The 19,275-nt window shown below is 36.8% G+C and overlaps 1 protein-coding gene across 1 annotated transcript in view; it reads left to right on the top strand.

Moving 5' to 3' along the window:
* Window positions 1-551: 551 nt before the first annotated feature.
* LOC109047505 (NACHT, LRR and PYD domains-containing protein 12-like) overlaps window positions 552-19,275 on the top strand; it is an 83,659-nt gene continuing 64,935 nt past the window's right edge. Inside the window, 4 exon segments of the mRNA XM_042731930.1 lie at window positions 552-1,225; window positions 1,485-1,566; window positions 2,709-2,822; window positions 4,106-4,219. Of these exon segments, the coding sequence (XP_042587864.1) occupies window positions 1,517-1,566; window positions 2,709-2,822; window positions 4,106-4,219 (278 nt within the window). The 5' untranslated portion in view covers window positions 552-1,225; window positions 1,485-1,516.

Below are 19,275 nucleotides of genomic sequence, written 5' to 3'. Positions count from 1 at the left end.
TATGATGTAAAAATAACAGGCTAAGTATGTCTAGCATCATTTAATGTTAGCGAAAATTGCAAATAAATTGGTAGGAAAATGGTATCCACTCACGTTTAACTTTCTGTCTGGTTGTTACAGACAGAAAAAATAAAATAAAGAAACACAATACTATATGTTATAGACCAATCACCAATGATCACTAGATTTTATACAGATGTTACTATAATAATTGTGTAAATGGTGATCAGCACCTAAAATATTGTATATAATGTGGAAGTTACTGCCTTTTGTCTTGGCGTGACATTTCACTTTTTGCGGACAATGCAAAGACAGAGTACAGTAACTTTAGAATGGTGGTAAAAATCAAGTTTGACATTATTTTCATTAAAACATTTAATTGCCAGATTTCCAGTGTCTTAACTATAATTAAATTTTTTGGACAAATAAAAATCTTTAAAGCCATTTTTTTGTCAGTTTTACACTACGAGTTATGGTCTATTGTGGAGCAGAGCGGCGATCCACCTGTCACTCAAGTGACATACACCAAACTCAAAATTTAATTTAAACAGATGAGTGGAAAAAGAAATCACCCCCTCACTGTTACATAAACACTCACAGTTGTCATGAATGGCAAAATTACCCATATACACCAAAACCACTTTTTGTACCAGGCTGTAAACTAATGTTCTTCTGCTGTAAAATTGGCCATTTTAACATGGGAGGTCTCTCTCTCTCTCTCTCTCTCTCTCTCTCTCTCTCTCTATTATAGATCAGTGGTCTGACTCTCTTTTGGAGCGAGTCTCTAGCGGCCAGTCGATGAATTACAGTTTAAGTCACTTCTGTGTTGGTTTCGAGAGAGAGGGGGAGGTTGCTGCTTGATATATACTCTGCTTCTTTTCTTCTTCTTCTTTTTTCGTACAAATGCTAACAAATGATTTTGTATGCTAAAACGTGTACGTTGTTTGAACGAATTATTTGAGATCGCAAGCGTTTTCCTGCTGTGTGTGGAGTTTAAAGACGCTCCCTAAGAATTACAGCTGCGCAATAATACACTCGGCGCCATCATTGTTTCTCGTGTCTCGAATAAAAGTGAAAGTAAATGTTCAGAGTTGATGTTTCTCCATTTAAACAGTCAGAATCGATTCTATACGGAATATCAAAGTGTTTCATAGGAACTAAGCCATGATTTTCGTGTAGCTGCTTCATAGAAAGGCGGTGGATTTTGTGAATCTGTGTAAATAAGGTGAGTGCTGAGTGCTTTACAGTGACTTCCGCTTTCAGATTTACTCAGAAGGATGTTTAGTTTTATATGTTTTAATGGTGTCTTTTTCAAGCAGATGAAGGTGGTTTGATTGGTGTTTGGTGTTGTGTGTGGTTTATTTGATCATTTATTAATACACGACTAACATTGTGTATCTGAGTGAACGCCGCTCTCATGATCTGTTTCTCTCAGGATCCGTTCAGCTGAATTATTGAGTTTTGTTTGTCATTTCTATTCAGAGAGTCAGTGCTGCAGATCAGATTCTGTTTCATCATGGAGGACACACAAACATCCACAGATCAAGAGTTTTCTCCAGGATGCAGGTACTTTGAATAAACACTGTATTAAATCACCTTAAGTGATGAGAGATGGGAGTCTCCTTCATGTTTTTGTGTCTGGAGATTTTGAAGTTAAAATTAAGAATTTATTTTTAAAAGGCCGATTCATACCCGAAGCAGGAAATCTCTAATGTGGACAAAGGCGCTGCTATCTATTTAACTCTGAAAAAAATTAAAAACACAAACCTTAACTTATTAAACGTGAAGACAAACAATATTGTGACAATATATGCTTCATGTGTGTTTTTCAAGTTATCTACAGGTAATAAAGTATATGAATGATACAGTGCTAATTGACAGCTAGGGTTGCATGATAAATACCAGCCGATAATTAATGCGCATCTCATCAGTAAAGCCGGTTCTCTAATCAGCGTTAAATTCCATCAGGTGCGTGAAATTTATCATGCACCCTATTGACAGCATTTATTATTACAGTACAGAAGCTATAAAATATATTTTCTGCCTTATTCTGTGATAAAAAATGGAAAAAGTGTTTGTAGTAACTTAGATAAAGCAATCATAAAACTGTCATTTGGAAAATATCAAAAATATTATAGAATACAAATTATTGGTTATTGTTCAGCAGTATATTTTATTTCTTAGCCACTTAAAAGTTGTTTTTTGTCAATTAGGACATTATTATTATTATTATTATTATTATTATTATTATATTACATTTGACATTTCTGTCCTCCTCACTTCTGAAATGATTGCTGCGTCCCTCTCCTGTAACAGAACTGGAATATTAAACTTTAGCTATATGTCATGTTATCTTCATTTTAGGGATCAAATAGGTTTTGTGGCTCCACGTGAATTTACAATTCAGTGGGAAATGAATTATCACCCACCACAGTCTCACAAAATCCTGAGGGGACACTGGTTGTCTTAAGTGTGTGTGTAGGTGTGTGTGTGTATGACAGTTCACTGTACTTGCATGTGGACCATGTATGACACTAAATACATTACTCCAGTAAAGCATAATGATTAAGGGGGGCCTCACACAAAGAGCAGCCTAGGGGCCCCTGAACACCTTAATCTGCATCATGGGGAGTGTTTTTGATGAAACATAAAATACTTCTGAAGAAAATGATTATCATCATAAAGGATTAAATCTGTTTTTGTTATAGTTCAGTTCATCAGAAGAGATCAGGAACAGAGTCCAGCTGTGTGTCTGTGAGGAGTGATGTGTCTATGGATCTGCCAATATGGTTTAAGAGTGGACATACAAAGACTGATCTCAGGTATGTTTTTTATATAAATATTAGGGTAAGATAAATATCGCCTCACCAAAACCTACATTGAGACATATTTAGTGAACAAGATATTGGTTTATGTGTGTTTTTCAAGTCATCTACAGGTAATAAAGTATATGAAATATACAGATATAATTGACAGTTAGGGGTGTATGATAAATATCACACCTAATCACGCACCTGATGGAATTTACCGCTGGTTAGAGAACCGGCTTTACTGATGAGATGCGCATTAATTATCGGTCGATATTTATCATGCAACCCCATTGACAGCATTTATTATTACAGTACAGAAGCTATAAAATATATTTTCTGCCATATTCTGTGATAAAAAAATGGAAAAAGTGTTTGTAGTAACTTTTTGTAGTAGATAAAGCAATCATAAAACTGTTATTAGGAAAATATCAAAAATATTATAGAATACAAAATTATTGGTTATTGTTCAGCAGTATATTTTATTTCTTAGACCACTTAAGTTGTAAAAGTTTTTTTTTTTTTGTCAATTAGACGTTGTTATTATTATTATTATTATTATTATTACATTTGACATTTCTGTCCCCCTCACTTCTGAAATGATTGCTGCGTCCCTGTCCTGTAACAGAACTGAATATTAAACTTTAGCTGTATGCCATGTTATCTTCATTTTAGGGATCAAATAGGTTTTGTGGCTCCACGTGAATTTACATTCAGTGGGAAATGGGCCAAAATGCAGACCCCTGCTCTAGAGGAACCAATTATCACCCACCACAGTCTCACAAAATCCTGAGGGGACACTGGGAATGTAGAGGAAACACTGTAGGATTGGCTGACTCAGTGTGTGTGTGTGTGTGTGTGAGAGAGAGAGAGAGTGTGTGTTTGTTTGTGTGTGTGTGTGTGAGAGAGAGAGAGTGTGTGAGAGAGAGAGAGAGAGAGAGAGAGAGAGAGAGTGTGTGAGAGAGAGAGAGAGAGAGAGAGTGAGTGTGTGAGAGAGAGAGTGTGTGTGTGAGAGAGAGAGAGAGAGAGAGAGAGAGAGAGAGTGGTGTGTGTGTGTGTGTGTGTGTGTGTGTATGTGTGTGTGTGTATGACAGTTCACCGTACTTGCATGTGGACCATGTGTGACACTAAATACATTACTCCAGTACAGCATAATGATTAAGGGGGGCCTCACACAAAGAGCAGCCTAGGGGCCCCTGAACACCTTAATCCACATCATGGAGTGTTTTTGATGAAACATAAAATACTTCTGAAGAAAATGATTATCATCATAAAGAATTAAATCTGTTTTGTTATAGTTCAGTTCATCAGAAGAGATCAGAAGCAGAGTCCAGCTGTGTGTCTGTGAGGAGTGATTGGTCTATGGATCGTCCAGAGAACTTTAAGACTAGAGATACAAAGACTGATCTCAGGTATGTTTTTATATAAATATTAGGGTAAATGTAGTTATTGCTCACCAAAATCTACATTGAGACATATTTAGTGAACAAGATATTGGTTTATGTGTGTTTTTCAATACATAAACACTTAACAAAACAGTGGAGAAAAAAAAAAAAGGAAGACAGTTAGGGGTGGTGTACGAATAAATATCGCACCTCAATCACGCACCTGATGGAAATTACCGCTGATTAGAGAGTCCGGCTTTACTGATGAGATGCGCATTAATTATCGGCAGATATTTTACGTGCAACCCTATTTCCACTGCATTTATAATTACACGTACAGAAGCTATAAAAATATTTTTCTGCCTTATTTTATGATAAAAATGGGAAAAAGTGTTTTGTAGGAACTTTTTGTAGTAGATAAAGCGATCATAAAACTGTTATTAGGAAATATCAAAAATTATAGAATACAAATTATGGTTATTGTTCAGCAGTATATTTTATTTCTTAGCCACTTAAGTTGTAAAAAGTTTTTTTTTTTCAATTTAGACAGCACTTTATTATATTATTAGAATTCTATAATCTCTATTCTATTATTCTTTTATTAACATTTGACATTTCTGTCCCCTCACTTCTGAAATGACTGCTGCGTCCCTGTCCTGTAACAGTAACTGAAATATTAAACTTTAGCTGTATGCCATGTTTATCTGTCAACCAATAGGGATCAAATGGTTTTGTGGCTCAACGTGAATTTCATTTTAGTGGAAAATGTGGCCAAAAACAAACCCTTGCTCTAGAGAACACCAATTAGCACCCACCACACGTTCTCACAAAATCCTGGATTGCTCTTTTGGTTGATTTTGATTGCTTGTGTGTGATCATTTGAGAGAGTCATTGTGTGTGAGAGTGGCATCTGCCCTAAATGACAATGTAAATTCTAGCATGTGTGTGTTATTTGTGTAAATGCATATACTTTGTGTGAGAAGCGAGATAGAGAGTGTGTTAATGTGTGGGTGCTAATTAGATATTTTGTGTTATTGTGTGTGTGTACCACAGTTCACCCGAACTTGCATGAAGCACATATATGACACTTTTATTTATTACTTTTGTAAAGTAAATGATTAACGTGAAAAGGGGGGCCTCACCCAAAGAGCACCTAGGGCCCCTGATTGTTTAATCTACATCATGGAGTGTTTTTTCTGAAACATAAATACTGGTAATTTAGAGGATTAGCATCTGTAAGGCTCTAAATCTGTTGTGTTATAGTTCAGTTCATCAGAAGAGATCAGGGCAGAGTCCAGCTGTGTGTCTGTGAGGAAAGTGACACATCTGTGGCATCAGTCATTAGATTATAAGATTGAAGATACAAAGACTGATCTCAGGTATATTTTTGTATAAATATTATTATAGCATGTAATTTTATATCGATGATTTAAGATCGATGCAGCCTTGATTTCAGTTTTTCGATGTGTAAGTCAGTGAATTTGTTTGAAAGCATAATGTGAGTAGTTTTTATATGAAACAGAAGAAATTGTGTCATACCTTGGTTACTAATACAGGAATTTAATGCAGTCTTACATTTTAAAACATATTTTAGGCACATTGAATGATTAACAGGTTTTGCAGTCTAAATCTAGTCAGTGTTTTTGTTAAATAATTTATATAATATTAAAGTATATATAATATGTACACTACCATTCAACATTTGGTGAGTCAGTAAGTTTTTTTGGTTCAGTTTTTGAAGGAAAGGAATTAATACTCTCATTAGCACCAAATCAACTGAACGGAATGATTTCTGAAGATCATGTGACACTGAAGGACTGGAGTGAATGATGCTGAAAATACAGCTGCACATCACAGAAATAAAATATATTTTAATATGTTTTAAAATAAAAGTTATTTAAAATTATATACACACACATACAGTGTCCTCCATAAGTATTGGAACAGTAAAGGCGCCCAAAAATTGTTCTGTTTGGCTGTGGAGGCAAGAAATCTGTAAATATGATTAAAAGATGAATATGAGGACAAAACTACAGAATGTCACATTTTTATTATTGGTGATTCAACACAAAGATGTTTTACCAGCTAAGAAGATCAGCACTTTTAGAGTGTCATCTCCCTATCTGATGTGAGCATAAGCATTGGAACACTTGCCTCACGGTTCTTTCTAAATGATCAGCTGTGACCTGTTGCATTAATTCTTCAGATATTAAAAGCAGGGAATGTGTCTTATCAGTTATATCCATTGCTTCTGCATTCTAAGTCTTGCATTCAACAATGACACACACAAACCAGGATGAAGACGAGGAAGCCGACTATGAAAGAAAAGCAAGCAATTTGGATGATAAAAGAAAAGAGGAAGTCAATTAGAACTAAAGGAAAAAAAAAGGGCATGGAGAAATCATGAGGTTTGAAAACTACCGCCGACATCAGCAACCAACGACGACCTGATCGGCTGGAGAAAAACAACAGTGTAGTTGATGAGCTTGGTTGGAGACAAATCATAAAGCTGTGTTGTGAAAATGAAACCTAAAATACATGTCTGAAAAAATCACCAACAACCTCCAGAAAGCTGGGGTGATGCTCTGACAATCTACAGTCCGCAGGAGAATCTGACATAGAATTACAGAAGCTACACAGCAAGATTCAAACCTCTGATCAGCACCAAACATAGAAAGGCAAGATTCTTCACAAATGTGAGCCAGTAGAGTTTTGAACTGAGTTGATGGACAGACCGATGAGACAAAGATTAACCTTTATCTGAGTGTCTGGAAAGCAAATAGTGTGGAGAAAAAAAGAGAACTGCAAATGATCCTAAGCACACAAGCTCATCTGTAAAGCTTGGTGGAGGTGGTGTCATGGCATGGGCGTGCATGGCTGTCTCTAGAACAGGCACATCTTCATTTTAATGATGACTTAAGTACAGTATGATGGCAGCAGCAGAATGAATTTGGAAGGGTACAAAATCATCTTGGCTACCAATATTCAAGAAAATGCCACCAAACTCATTAGAAAGCACTTCACTTTATTAGATCAGGACAATGACCAAAAACACCCTGCCAGTTCAGTCAAGGACTTTATCAGGGCAAAGAAATGTAAAGTCTTAGATTGCCCAAATCAATCTCCAGATTTAAATCCGACTGAACATTAATTACACCAGCTGAAGAGGAGACTAAAGACAGAAACTCCCCAAAACAAGCAACTAGTTGGAACTGACCTGCATTAAAGGCTGGAGGGGGGGGGGGGGAAAAGCATTTCAAAGCATAAGACCAAGAGTCTGGTGATGTCTATGGGTTGCAGACTCACTGCTCTGATTGCATGCAAGGGATCTGCAACTAAATATTAGCTTTTAATCTTTTACATCTGCCATAAATTCAGCTGTTCCAATACTTATGCTCACATCAAATAGTGGGATGAACTCTAAAAAAGTGCTGTCCTTTTTATTTGGTAAAAAAAGGGACCGAAGGACGTTGTCGAAAGACCTAAATATAAAATGTGACCCCCGGCTCTGTAAGTTTTGTCGCATATTCATCTTTTAATCATATTTGCAAATGTCTTGACTCCACAGCAGAGAAAGCAATTTTGTCTTTACTGTTCCAATACTTATGGAGGGCACTGTATGCCTCGCGTCGTGGCCGCATCACCACCTCGGGTGTGCATTATTTTTCTAATAATTAAACTGCCTGGAGTCAATTATCCCACTTATACTACGGTTACCACACCTCAAGACATCGAGCCAATGATTTATTTAAAGGGATTCGGTTGTTATCCGTTGCACAAATTTTTGTACTTAAATCACCATTGTGAGTAGGACTATTTCTTCCGCATCTCATCCAATGCCTCTTTTGCTAGTACCAAAACAACACATTTAAAGCTGGTAATGGAGGCTTGGGCCGTTGATAGCATTCTAATGCAGTTATAAATTAAGTTATTAGAAAGAGAGCGAGAGTGACAGAGACACAGAGAGAGAGAGAGGAGAGATTGTGTGAATTAGGCTAACGTTAACTAACCTATGTGCGTCTCTAAACACTCTTCTGCTGCAGCGTCTCTAAACAGCGCTGTTATTACCTCGCTAATGAGAAATGTCATGTGTGGCCTTTCAGTTGCTACACTGTATAGGCTAACTGATAAAATCGTCAGGGTAGCACTGACAACACCTTTTTGTGCAAACTGCGTGACCATTATTATCGCTTTACTATATGTGAAGTGATATGGAACTGTAATGCGGGTCCCAGAAAATAATTGCACATCTCAGAACGTTCGTCAGCTAATCAGATTCAAGCATTCAACGGCCCTGTAGTGAAGATACAAAGACTGATTTCAGGTCTAATATTTCTGTAAAAGATTATTTGATTATGATACAGAATCCATAAAAGACACTCATTATCTTATTTAATAATGCAGTATTTTAATTTTCCAGGCATGAAGTCCTCCACAGGTTTAGATCAAATCTGCTGAAGAAGTTTGAGCGTCTGTATGAGGGAACAGCGACGCAGAGAAACCCAACACTCCTGAATGAGATCTACACAGAGCTCTACATCACAGAGAGTGAGAGTGGAGAGATCAGTAATGAGCATGAGGTGAGACAGATTGAGACACTATCCAGGAGAGCAGCAACCGAGGGACACAGCCTCAAATGCACTGACATCTTTAGACCTTTACCTGGACAACACAAAGCCATCAGAACTGTGCTGACAAAGGGAGTCGCTGGCATTGGAAAAACAGTCTCTGTACAGAAGTTGATCCTGGACTGGGCTGAAGGGAAAGAGAATCAGGACGTCCAGCTCATATTTCCACTTCCTTTCAGAGAAATCAACCTGATGAAGGACAAAACACTCAGTCTTTCAGATCTTCTTCATATCTTCTTCCCTGAAACTAAAGAAATGGAAATATCCAGTGATGAATATAAAGTCTTGTTCATCTTTGATGGTCTGGATGAGTGTCGACTGTCTCTGAACTTTAAGAGCGAAGTGAAACTGTGTAATATATCTGAATCAGCCTCAGTGGACGTGCTGCTGGTGAACCTCATTGTGGGGAATCTGCTTCCCTCTGCTCTCATCTGGATCACCTCCAGACCAGCAGCAGCTGATCTCGTCCCCTCTAAGTGTGTCCATCGAGTGACAGAGGTACGAGGCTTCAATGAGCCACAGAAGGAGGAATACTTCAGGAAGAGAATCAGTGATCAGAGTCTGGCCGACAGGATCATCTCACACCTGAAGTCATCAAGGAGCCTCTACATCATGTGCCACATCGCCATCCCAGTGTTCTGCTGGATCTCAGCCGCTGTTCTGGAGAAGATGTTGAGTCCAGCAGAGAGTGGAGAGATTCCCAAGACTCTCACTCAAATGTACACACGCTTCCTGATCCTTCAGTCCAACATCAAACATGAGAAGCACTATGAGAAGAAGGTGACGGATGAAGACATGATCCTCAAACTGGGGAAAGTGGCTTTTGAGCAGCTTGTGAAAGGAAACCTGATCTTCTACGAGGAAGACCTGAGAGAGTGTGGCATTGATGTGACAGAAGCATCAGTGTACTCAGGATTGTGCACTCAGATCTTCAGAGAGGAGTTTGGCTTGTATCAGGGGAAAGTCTTCTGCTTTGTTCATCTGAGCATTCAGGAACATCTAGCAGCTCTATATATGCACCTCTCCTGGACAAACAACAACACAGAAATGTGTTTGAGCCAATCACCAAACAAAATGCCCCATCTAAACTTCTGGACAGGATTCAATTCTTGTTTTAAAGCATGTTTCATCATCTGAGCTGCATCAGAGAGCTGTGGATAAGGCTCTTCAGGGTAAAAATGGACATCTGGATCTTTTCCTGCGGTTCCTTCTGGGTTTGTCAGTAGAGTCTCATCAGATTCTCCTACAACAAATAATGAAACTGAAAAGAAGCAGATCTGACAGCAATGAGAAAACAGTTGAGTACATCAAGAAGAAGATCAGGAACATACCCTCTCCAGAGAAATCCATCAATCTGTTCCACTGTCTGAATGAACTGGGTGATCGTTCACTAGTGCAGGAAATACAACAGTATCTGACATCTGGGAGAATAAAGGAAGCCAAACTCTCTTCATCTCAGTGGTCAGCTGTAGTTTTTGTGTTGTTGACATCAGAAGAGGAACTGAAGGAGTTTCGTCTTGATAAATTTGTTAAAGGAAAGAATAAGCCTGAAAATAAGGAAGTTCTTCTGAAGTTGCTGCCTGTGATTAAAGAATCCAGATCAGTTCAGTAAGTATCACTGAGAACAATCACTTCACTGTTAAAATGTTTAGAAAAGTTAAAGCTCATAAATCTTCAGTGCTGCAGATGTTGTCCAGAGTTTAGTGGCCAATATTTAGATGTGTTTTATATCAAATCAGTGACACCGTTAGATTCAGAGACAGAGAAGTGACATATGAATAAATTATTTGGGTTGGTCAATAATTTAAAATGTCTGTTAATATATATTTTTTTTAATTTTTACATTTTTGTAATTTTTAAAGGGATCATGAACTGCTTCTGTTTTTATTTTGTTCCATTCTCTGAGGTCCACTTGTAATGTTGTCAGGTTTTTTCATCAAAAAACATCATAATTTAGAAGTAATAATTTATTTTTTGTCCTGTTTTTGGACCTCCTCATCAGAACCGCTGTGTTTGAATAGATGTGGAGGATTGTAGACTCAGAAGTAAACACACACTGCTGTGATTGGCTGATAGTTGTGTGGTTTGACCGTCTATGTCCTTCACAGATGGACGTAAAAAACTCAATACATATCAGACGATCTGTAACGAGACAAAGCAACAGTGATCTATCACACTATTACATCATAGAGTAGATCATTACACAAGCTGTTGTTTTGGCAGACTGCCTTATATATAAGTTGTTTTTAGATTAACAACAAAGTTTTGAGTTCTGAAACTTACAGGATGTTTTTATAGTACAATGTCCTCTTATTTCAAAAGATCAAGGGAATTTTGGTTTTGCAATTCATGACCCCTTTAAACCTCTGACATTGTGCAACAAAGTGGTGATATTTATCTTAAATCAGGCTCATGTTTTTGTTCTGTGACATTTTAGATCTCAGTCCAGTGATCCATCAAAACATGTTTATTTGTGTTTGTCATTTGTGTTTGTATTTTATTTTTACTAATGGATTTCACAGCTAAACTGAGTCTGATCTGAGAGAGTGAAGAGTGTGTCATTGTTCTCTACAGGTTGAGAGATTGTGGCGTCACAGATGAAGGTTGTACTGCTCTGACCTTCAGCTCTGAGATCAAACCCCTCACACCTGAGAGAACTGAATCTCTGTCTGTGAATAAAACTAGGAGATTCAGTAGTGAAGTGCCTCTGTGCTGTACTGGAGGATCCTCACTGTAATCTGGAGATACTGAGGTAAGATTATATATGACACACTGTAAAATATTTGTGAAGTGAAAAACAAATCACCCAGAAAGCCAGAAAACACAATGACAAGTCAGACAAAATGTAAAAAAAAGATAGGTATTGTTTGTGAATGGAATACTAACTACTGATTGGATGAGACAATTGTGTGACTTTGTTTCTTGTTCATGTGTGGACTTCTGTGGTTCATGTTAAAGCTGTTTCTGCATTAGCAACACCTTTAAATGGATTCTGTTACACTAAGTGCTAATAGCTCATCTTGTTAGCAAAGGCTTGACTGTTAGCAGACAAAATTACTAAAGAAAGCAGTCAGATAAGTGAGAGAGTAAGAACAGTGGCTTTTTGAGGCGGGACCGACCCGAGTACAAATCTGCATTTCTTCTCATTTATTCTATTGTATATTAGCTCAGAGAGGTGTTTATATTAAAGAAAACATAAGAAATATTCAAAACATGGAAATAAAACCATCTAACATGTATATAATTGAAATTATATGTGGTGTCCTCACGTTGATCAGATGTTCTGGAGAATCAATCACATGCAGCTCATATTGTTCCCAAACTCAGAAGCGTGAGTCTCTTCCTGCAGCTTCAAGAACAGCTTTACTGATCAGCAGCTTCAGTGTGATTAGGAGCAGGTGTAGGGGGCTTTAGGAATAGACACAAGGAAGGACACTAGAAGACAGCATCTGTTTTTTATAATCAATAGAATCATATAAAGAATATGTTATTACCTACTGTTTTTTAAAGCACTGCAATACATTGAGGTGTAAGTACTATCTGACACAATTTACACTAAGTATGAATAATATCTCACAGTGTAGCTGATCTCAGGTTTTTCTATATCCTTGGGTGATGGACACACACACACACACACACACACGCACACGCACACACACACACACTCCACTACTCCATACATATTAATACAGATCAAAACACCACTATAAAGCTCAGTGTAATGAACAGTGTGATTAAATAGATTTGAATGAATGTCTACATAAGACTGACTAATTGGTGAAAACATCCTGACAGTGTAATAAATACTTTTTTTTTGAATGAGGCTTTAAATGATTTATGATCATGTTTTTTTTGTTTTTTGACATTTTAAATCTCCTTCCAGTGATGCATCACACATTGATTTGTACTTTCTCTTTAATAATGGATTCACAGCTAAACTGATCTGATCTGAGAGAGTGAAGAGTGTGTCATTGTTCTCTACAGGTTGAGTGATTGTGGCGTCACAGATAAAGGTTGTGCTGCTCTGACTTCAGCTCTGAGATCAAACCCCTCACACTTGAGAGAACTGATTCTGTCTGGGAATAAACTTAGAGATTTGGGAGCAAAGCATCTCTGTGCTGTACTGAAGGATCTTCACAGTAAACTGGACTAGGGATGTCAACGATTAATCGATGACACTAGGGATGTCAACGATTAATCGATGATCGATTAATTGTCGATAAGAGATGCAGTCGATTAAAGCAATCGATGGTCGATTAGCCTATTTAATTTTGGGCTGTGTGCGGGCTCATGCGCAGAACACGTGTGAGCGGCTGTGAGAGAATTTTCATATCGTGCACTTTGCAGGGCTTCAGGACACAGGACAGAAAGGCTATTCTACAACTTGTATCCTACAACTTATTAATTTGTGGCAACTGTCCATGTTTCATTAATTATTTCCTTAAACCCATGATTTAACTGAAAATGAGGGAACAAATGAATAAATCGAATGAATTCTTAATTCATGAAATCTTTCATGTCGTTTTACCACAGTAAGAAATGTAAAAACAGTGATTAAAAGATGAAGACAAAAATAAACCCCCTGTGAAATAAGAGGGTTAGACGGTGAGGATTAAGCAAAAGAAACAATGCCTAAATATTATTGAATTTGTGGAAATTCATGACCAACTGGCAAACCAGAACAAAGCCGTGTAAAGGCTATATGGGCTCAAACGTCATCCAAAAGTATGGTCGTGATGTAACATTTTCCAGCTAACTTATTATTCCTCTAATAAACAAAAGCTTTTATACTACACTTGCCATAACCAGAGCTAAACTAATTGCTGGATTCAAAACAGCAATTAAAAGGCACTGTGACCGACACTGACAAAATGTTTTTCCCCGAGCATTCAGTGATGTCACTAAACAGTGAAGCCACATAAGAGCATCGTTCACAAGTTGCTGCATGGATCTAACTAGCCTAGGGGCACAGGTTTTCAAGCCCTGGGACAAAATGGGATGCTTTAAGGAAAATTTTTTGCCAGTGTAAGTAATAGGCCTAAAATAAAAATCACAATTTGTTTTCATTAAAAAATATGCAAAATATATCTGACTTAAATAATTAAGATAACGGATTTTAAAACAGCGCTCCATAAACAAGTTCATGGAAAGGAAAGTCAAGTCACCTTTATTTATATAGCACTTTTTAACATTACAGACTGTAACAAAGCAACTGAACAGCATTAAATAGAAAAATAGTGTGTCAATAAAGCAAAAAGGCAGTTTCATCATTGAATTCAATGTCATCATCCAGCTCAGTTAATTTTAAATATTATCTGTGCAATCAAGTTGACGATATCGTCCCCAACTAAGCAAGCCAGAGGCGACAGCGGCAAGGAACCAAAACTCCATCGGTGACAGAAGGGAGAAAATAACCTTGGGAGAAACCAGGCTCAGTCAGGGGCCAGTTCTCTTCTGGCCAGACAAAACCAGCAGTTCAATTCCAGGCTGCAGCAAAGTCAGAATGTGCAGAAGAATCATCCGTTTCCTGTGGTCTTGTCCTAGTGGTCATCTGAGACAAGGTCTTTACAGGGGATCTGTTTTTGGGGCTCATCTACAGTAGTTGTCCTGGTCTCCGCTGTCTTTCAGGTTGTAGAGGTCCTTTCTAGATGCTGATCCACCATCTGGGCTGGATACGTACTGGATCTGGGTGACTACAGTGACCCTCTGATCTAGAAACAGACTGGATCTGGTGGCTACGGTGACCTCGGAATCAGAGCGATAAACAGACTAATATTAGCGTAGATGCCATTCTTCTAACGATGTAGAAAGTATATCAAGTGTTATGGGAAGTGTTCCCAGTTCCGGTTTTCCCTAATTAATGCAGCCTAAAAATCCTTTAACAGATTTGGATATTAGAAATGTGTTAGTGGTGTTATGTGTAAGCCAGGTTAAAGAGATAGGTCTTTAATCTAGATTTAAACTACAAGATTGTGTCTGGCTCCCGAACAATGTTAGGTAGGTTTATTCCAGAGTTTGGGTAATAAATAGGAAAAGGATCTGCTGCCAGCAGTTGATTTTGATATTATAGGGTGAGTTTTGAGAACGCAGCGGACGTGGAGGACTATTGCACAATAAGAGCTCATTCAAGTACTGAGGTGCTAACCATTCAGGGCTTTATAAGTAATAAGCAAGATTTTAAAATCTATACAATGTCTGATAGGGAGCCAGTGCAGTGTTGACAGAACCGGGCTAAAGGGGCAGTCACACTAGGACTTTGAACGTGCAAATTTTTTTCGGACGCCGCTGTGAATATGGGCGGGAGCAGGTTATAGCGGTCTCCCCTCAGCTATCACAAACATGGATTAATATGTGCTTATACTGTGTCTTTTGCGACGGCCGTCGAAAGCGTCTTATGTTGTACTCTCTGTCTCTCTCTCTCTCTATAAATATATACACACTAAGCAATAAAAAAATATAAAATGTGTCCTCATTCAAATGTACCATCTGTTCCTGTTTCCACTGACACTGCGAACCCATGCAGCTTCTTTTTAATTTTTTTTTTAATCTTTTAAAGATGTATTATATAAAACTAGGATGTTGCGCTAAAATTAGGCTTCCTTAATTTTTGAATTTCTGTACAGAGAGGTCACGGAGTGACCTATCGATCTTCTACTGGTCCCACATCTTCACGTGAAGCAAATTTGCAGGTCAGAGTTCACCAAACTTGAACTTTGGAATGCAGCGAAATGCGAATTTTTTTGCATGAGCTTGCGTTTTTTTCGGTCTGACACATTCGCATGCGTATGAATGGAAGTCAATGAAAATAAAAGTGCAGTGTGACCACCCCTTATTATGATCATACTTTCCTGGTTCTAGTAAGAACTGTAGCTGCGGCATTTTGGACCAGCTGGAGTTTGTTTATTAAGCGTGCAGAACAACCACCCAATAAAGCATTACAATAATCTAACCTTGAGGTCATGAAAGCATTAATTAACGTTTCTGCATTGACATTGAGAGCATAGATCATAATTTAGATATATTTTTGGAGATGGAAAAAATGCAGTTTTACTAATTCTAGAAATATGTCTTTCAAAGAAAAGATTACAATCAAGTAGCACACCTACAGTAGGTTGACAACCAAAATGGGTAATACCGCCACCCGTTGTTAACTGCAAGTCAGTCGCGTGTTAAAGATCATTCGCGCGAAACTACCTCCAGGTGGCGCAAAGGGACGGATTGCGAAATGTTTTTGCGAAGACGTAAAACAATAAACATTGTAATATACATTATAACATCCTTAAAAGCCATTAAAAATAGGATAGTCTTGAGGCTACAGTCTACTCATCAAAAATTTAAAGAAAGACCTTTACACAAAGGCTCTTAATAATCTTCAGGTTCCTTTTGCAGAGCGAAATGAGAACATAAAAAAAAAAAAAAACGAATAAAAACCAAAATTTTTCCATTCCAGTTAATCCTTAATAAAAAAAATAATAATAATCTTCAGGTTCCTTTTGCAGAGCGAAATGAGAACGGTGCAGCATTACAAATAATTCTTATTAACTCTGTTATTATTCTTGATTTTTCAAACTGCTTACACTTTGCATTTTTGAATTATGTCTTTACTGTGTGACCAAAAATTGTGAATTGTGACTTTGATCGCCGCTGGTGCCTCACGCACACATATCTGGAAACAGCAGTCGTTCACCGAGCCATGCGGGCGTTCACGCGAGCAGCGGAATCCACTGACATATTTTTGATCATGATTTTTTTTTTTTTTTTTTTTTTTTCATAGAGTACTGAAACACGTGTGAAATCCAAAGCCTATTTTACCTAATGAATAAGAGTTTAGCTTCAAATGGGCAACATGTTTGGATTTGTCCCCGAATGAGAGAGATAAGCCCAACCTTATGTATCGATTTAAATTATTTTAAATTATTTTTGTTTTGTTTATAAGCCTATATTATTATATACTGCAATTATATTTATCCATTAGAATTATATATTTGTAATTATTGTTCTGTTCTGATAAATTTGTTAAATTTAAAGTATTTGTTGTAAAGTGAAGGGAACTAAAAATATCCTGTTGGTACATTAGCCTATAGCATTATTAGGCCTGCCGTTATTATTTCTGAATGTAATAAAATGCAACTCTCTCGCAACTTTAATTTATTTTATAGCGTGTTTAAAAAAATGCATCAAATGAAAAATAGGTGATTAATCGGCTAAAATGTGTTATTGTGGGTTAACAAATTTACATTATATACTTAGGAACAGAGTATGGGCCTAATCTAGGCTATGTTGTTACCTATTTACAAGTTTCGTGTAGCTATAATTTTATATCCAGCTTTATTTTTCCATTGCTTCTGAAAAATGACTTTGTGCATGCGCATTCACTCCGCGCGCTCAATCTGCCTCTTGCGTTGTTCAGCTGTGGAAGATTTCAAAATGTTTGATATAAAGGTTGCTGTCACATATTAAAAAAAATAATTGTCATTTAAAAAAAAAAAAAAAAAAAAAAAAAAGTCAAAATATATTGTTAGTTTTATGCTAACATGCAATCAAGGTCTTCAGATACTATATAGATGCAAGTTCATTTTTAGACTATTTAACATGCACTGTGACATTTTACCGTTTTCACCAGCTTATAAACTTCTTAAATTTTAAAGTCAGTTTAATAGTATTGAAATTCAAGTTGAATCTAGTATAAAAAAGGTTTTAATTGCTTAAATTATTTCTATGAATTAATAATATGTTATCATGACTTTTTCATCATATCATTTTTTACGAGCTGTATTCGTTTTCCATTTCGGAAACCAAGCACACACTTTTTTTCTTTTTTAAATCTATTAATCGGTCACATAGCTCTAACAAGGTTTTTTTTTATTTTTTATTTTTTTTTTATTTTGAGGAACGTTGGCACTGTCAGGGGAGTCACAAGTCGTTGCAAATTAACCTCAGAAATGGAAAATAAGGGCTAATAGAGGTCCTTTTTTAATTCTTTATTTATAATGTTTTAGCCTATATTCTTGAAGAAAAATAAGTATTTTACTCTTTAAGAAAATAAGACGATCGAAATATTTGTAATGTACAATAATATGTCCTATGTCTGTCCATGGGATTTTAAAGCATAACAACTGAAGGTCTATGAAACATTTCTATACGATGCATTTTTTTAAACAAATGGCACTTAAAGTTTTCAACTAAAATATTATTTCAACCATATAGCCATGTGAATAAATAAATACATACTTTTCAATGAAAGAAACACTTAGAGAGTGTAGGTTGCTTCTGGTGTTTGGATTTGTACTTCAATATAATGAGCTCCAAGTTTAAGAATAGCCTACAGTGTTTATTTATTATTATTACTCTATTTAACAGCATTAGCTCAATGAAATACGTCTTCCTTCAGGTAGACTGATGTTGTTTTCCGCCTTGCTAAATGTTGGGCTCATGATCAGTAAGTTGTATTCAGCTCAAACTGATTTTTCATAAAATCCAAACATGGACGGTTGAAGCTGGGTCAGTTTGAGAGCTCGCGCCTAGCTGTGAAGTGGGAGCAGCTGCAGAGGATTCTGCTTGGTCTTAAAGCCTGCCTCAAACGTCTACGTTCACAAACGTCTACGATTTTCTCAAAAATAATGATTAATAATCATTGAGAATTTGTTGATTATTTTGGTCTAGTGATAATAATAATATGGGCTGCGGGAAAATAATGAATAAAAATAGTAGGGCTGCTGTGAGTGCAGGCATGTTTCAACCCAGTAATATGAGAACCACCGTCCTCACAGCCAAAAACAGACCGAGTTCAGTTCAGCTGGAGGGGGCTGGGGGTTTTGGGGTAGTTATGTATAGCTTGTGGGGGTTGATATAAAGGTGTGAATCTCTTGCTCTTTTCATATGGACTGTGTCTTTCGGGGTTTTCAAACTTGCAGAACAGGTTTTTAGGACATACTGGTCACAAAACAACTTTAAAGAAATGTTTGATCCACTTCAAATGTTGACTACTGTAAAGTGCAATAAAGTTTCTTAGTTAATATAACTTCATTTCAGAGGAAGTCGCCTTAACTAAAAAAAAAAACAAACTGTTGCAGGGCTGGGCGATGGACTAAAAAAAATCCCCAATTTTTTTCACAAAAAAATCAGATTTACCGATTTTAAATCGATTTTGTTGACTCCCTACTTAAAATCAAATATTCAAATGACAAATAAATTGTTCAAAAACACGTTTTAATATAATTCTTATCATTTACCAGTCAAATTTATAACTGAAACAACATGATTAAAAAAGAAAGTAGCTAATGTTATTACCTTAATGCTGGAAAGACCTTTATTTTATTTATTTTATTTTAATACTAGCTCATCATGCATCTAACCATCCACTCTGCGTTAAGAGCTGTTCAGATTAAACTGGCGACCTCGCAGTGAGTCGTGTCCTGGACATAGGACAAGACAAGTGTAAATCAATTTTCTAGT

This window comes from Cyprinus carpio, chromosome B9 (assembly GCF_018340385.1).
Source record: "Cyprinus carpio isolate SPL01 chromosome B9, ASM1834038v1, whole genome shotgun sequence".
In the NCBI taxonomy this organism is placed as follows: Eukaryota; Metazoa; Chordata; class Actinopteri; order Cypriniformes; family Cyprinidae; genus Cyprinus; species Cyprinus carpio.
This window is presented reverse-complemented; position numbering and strand designations above follow the sequence as displayed.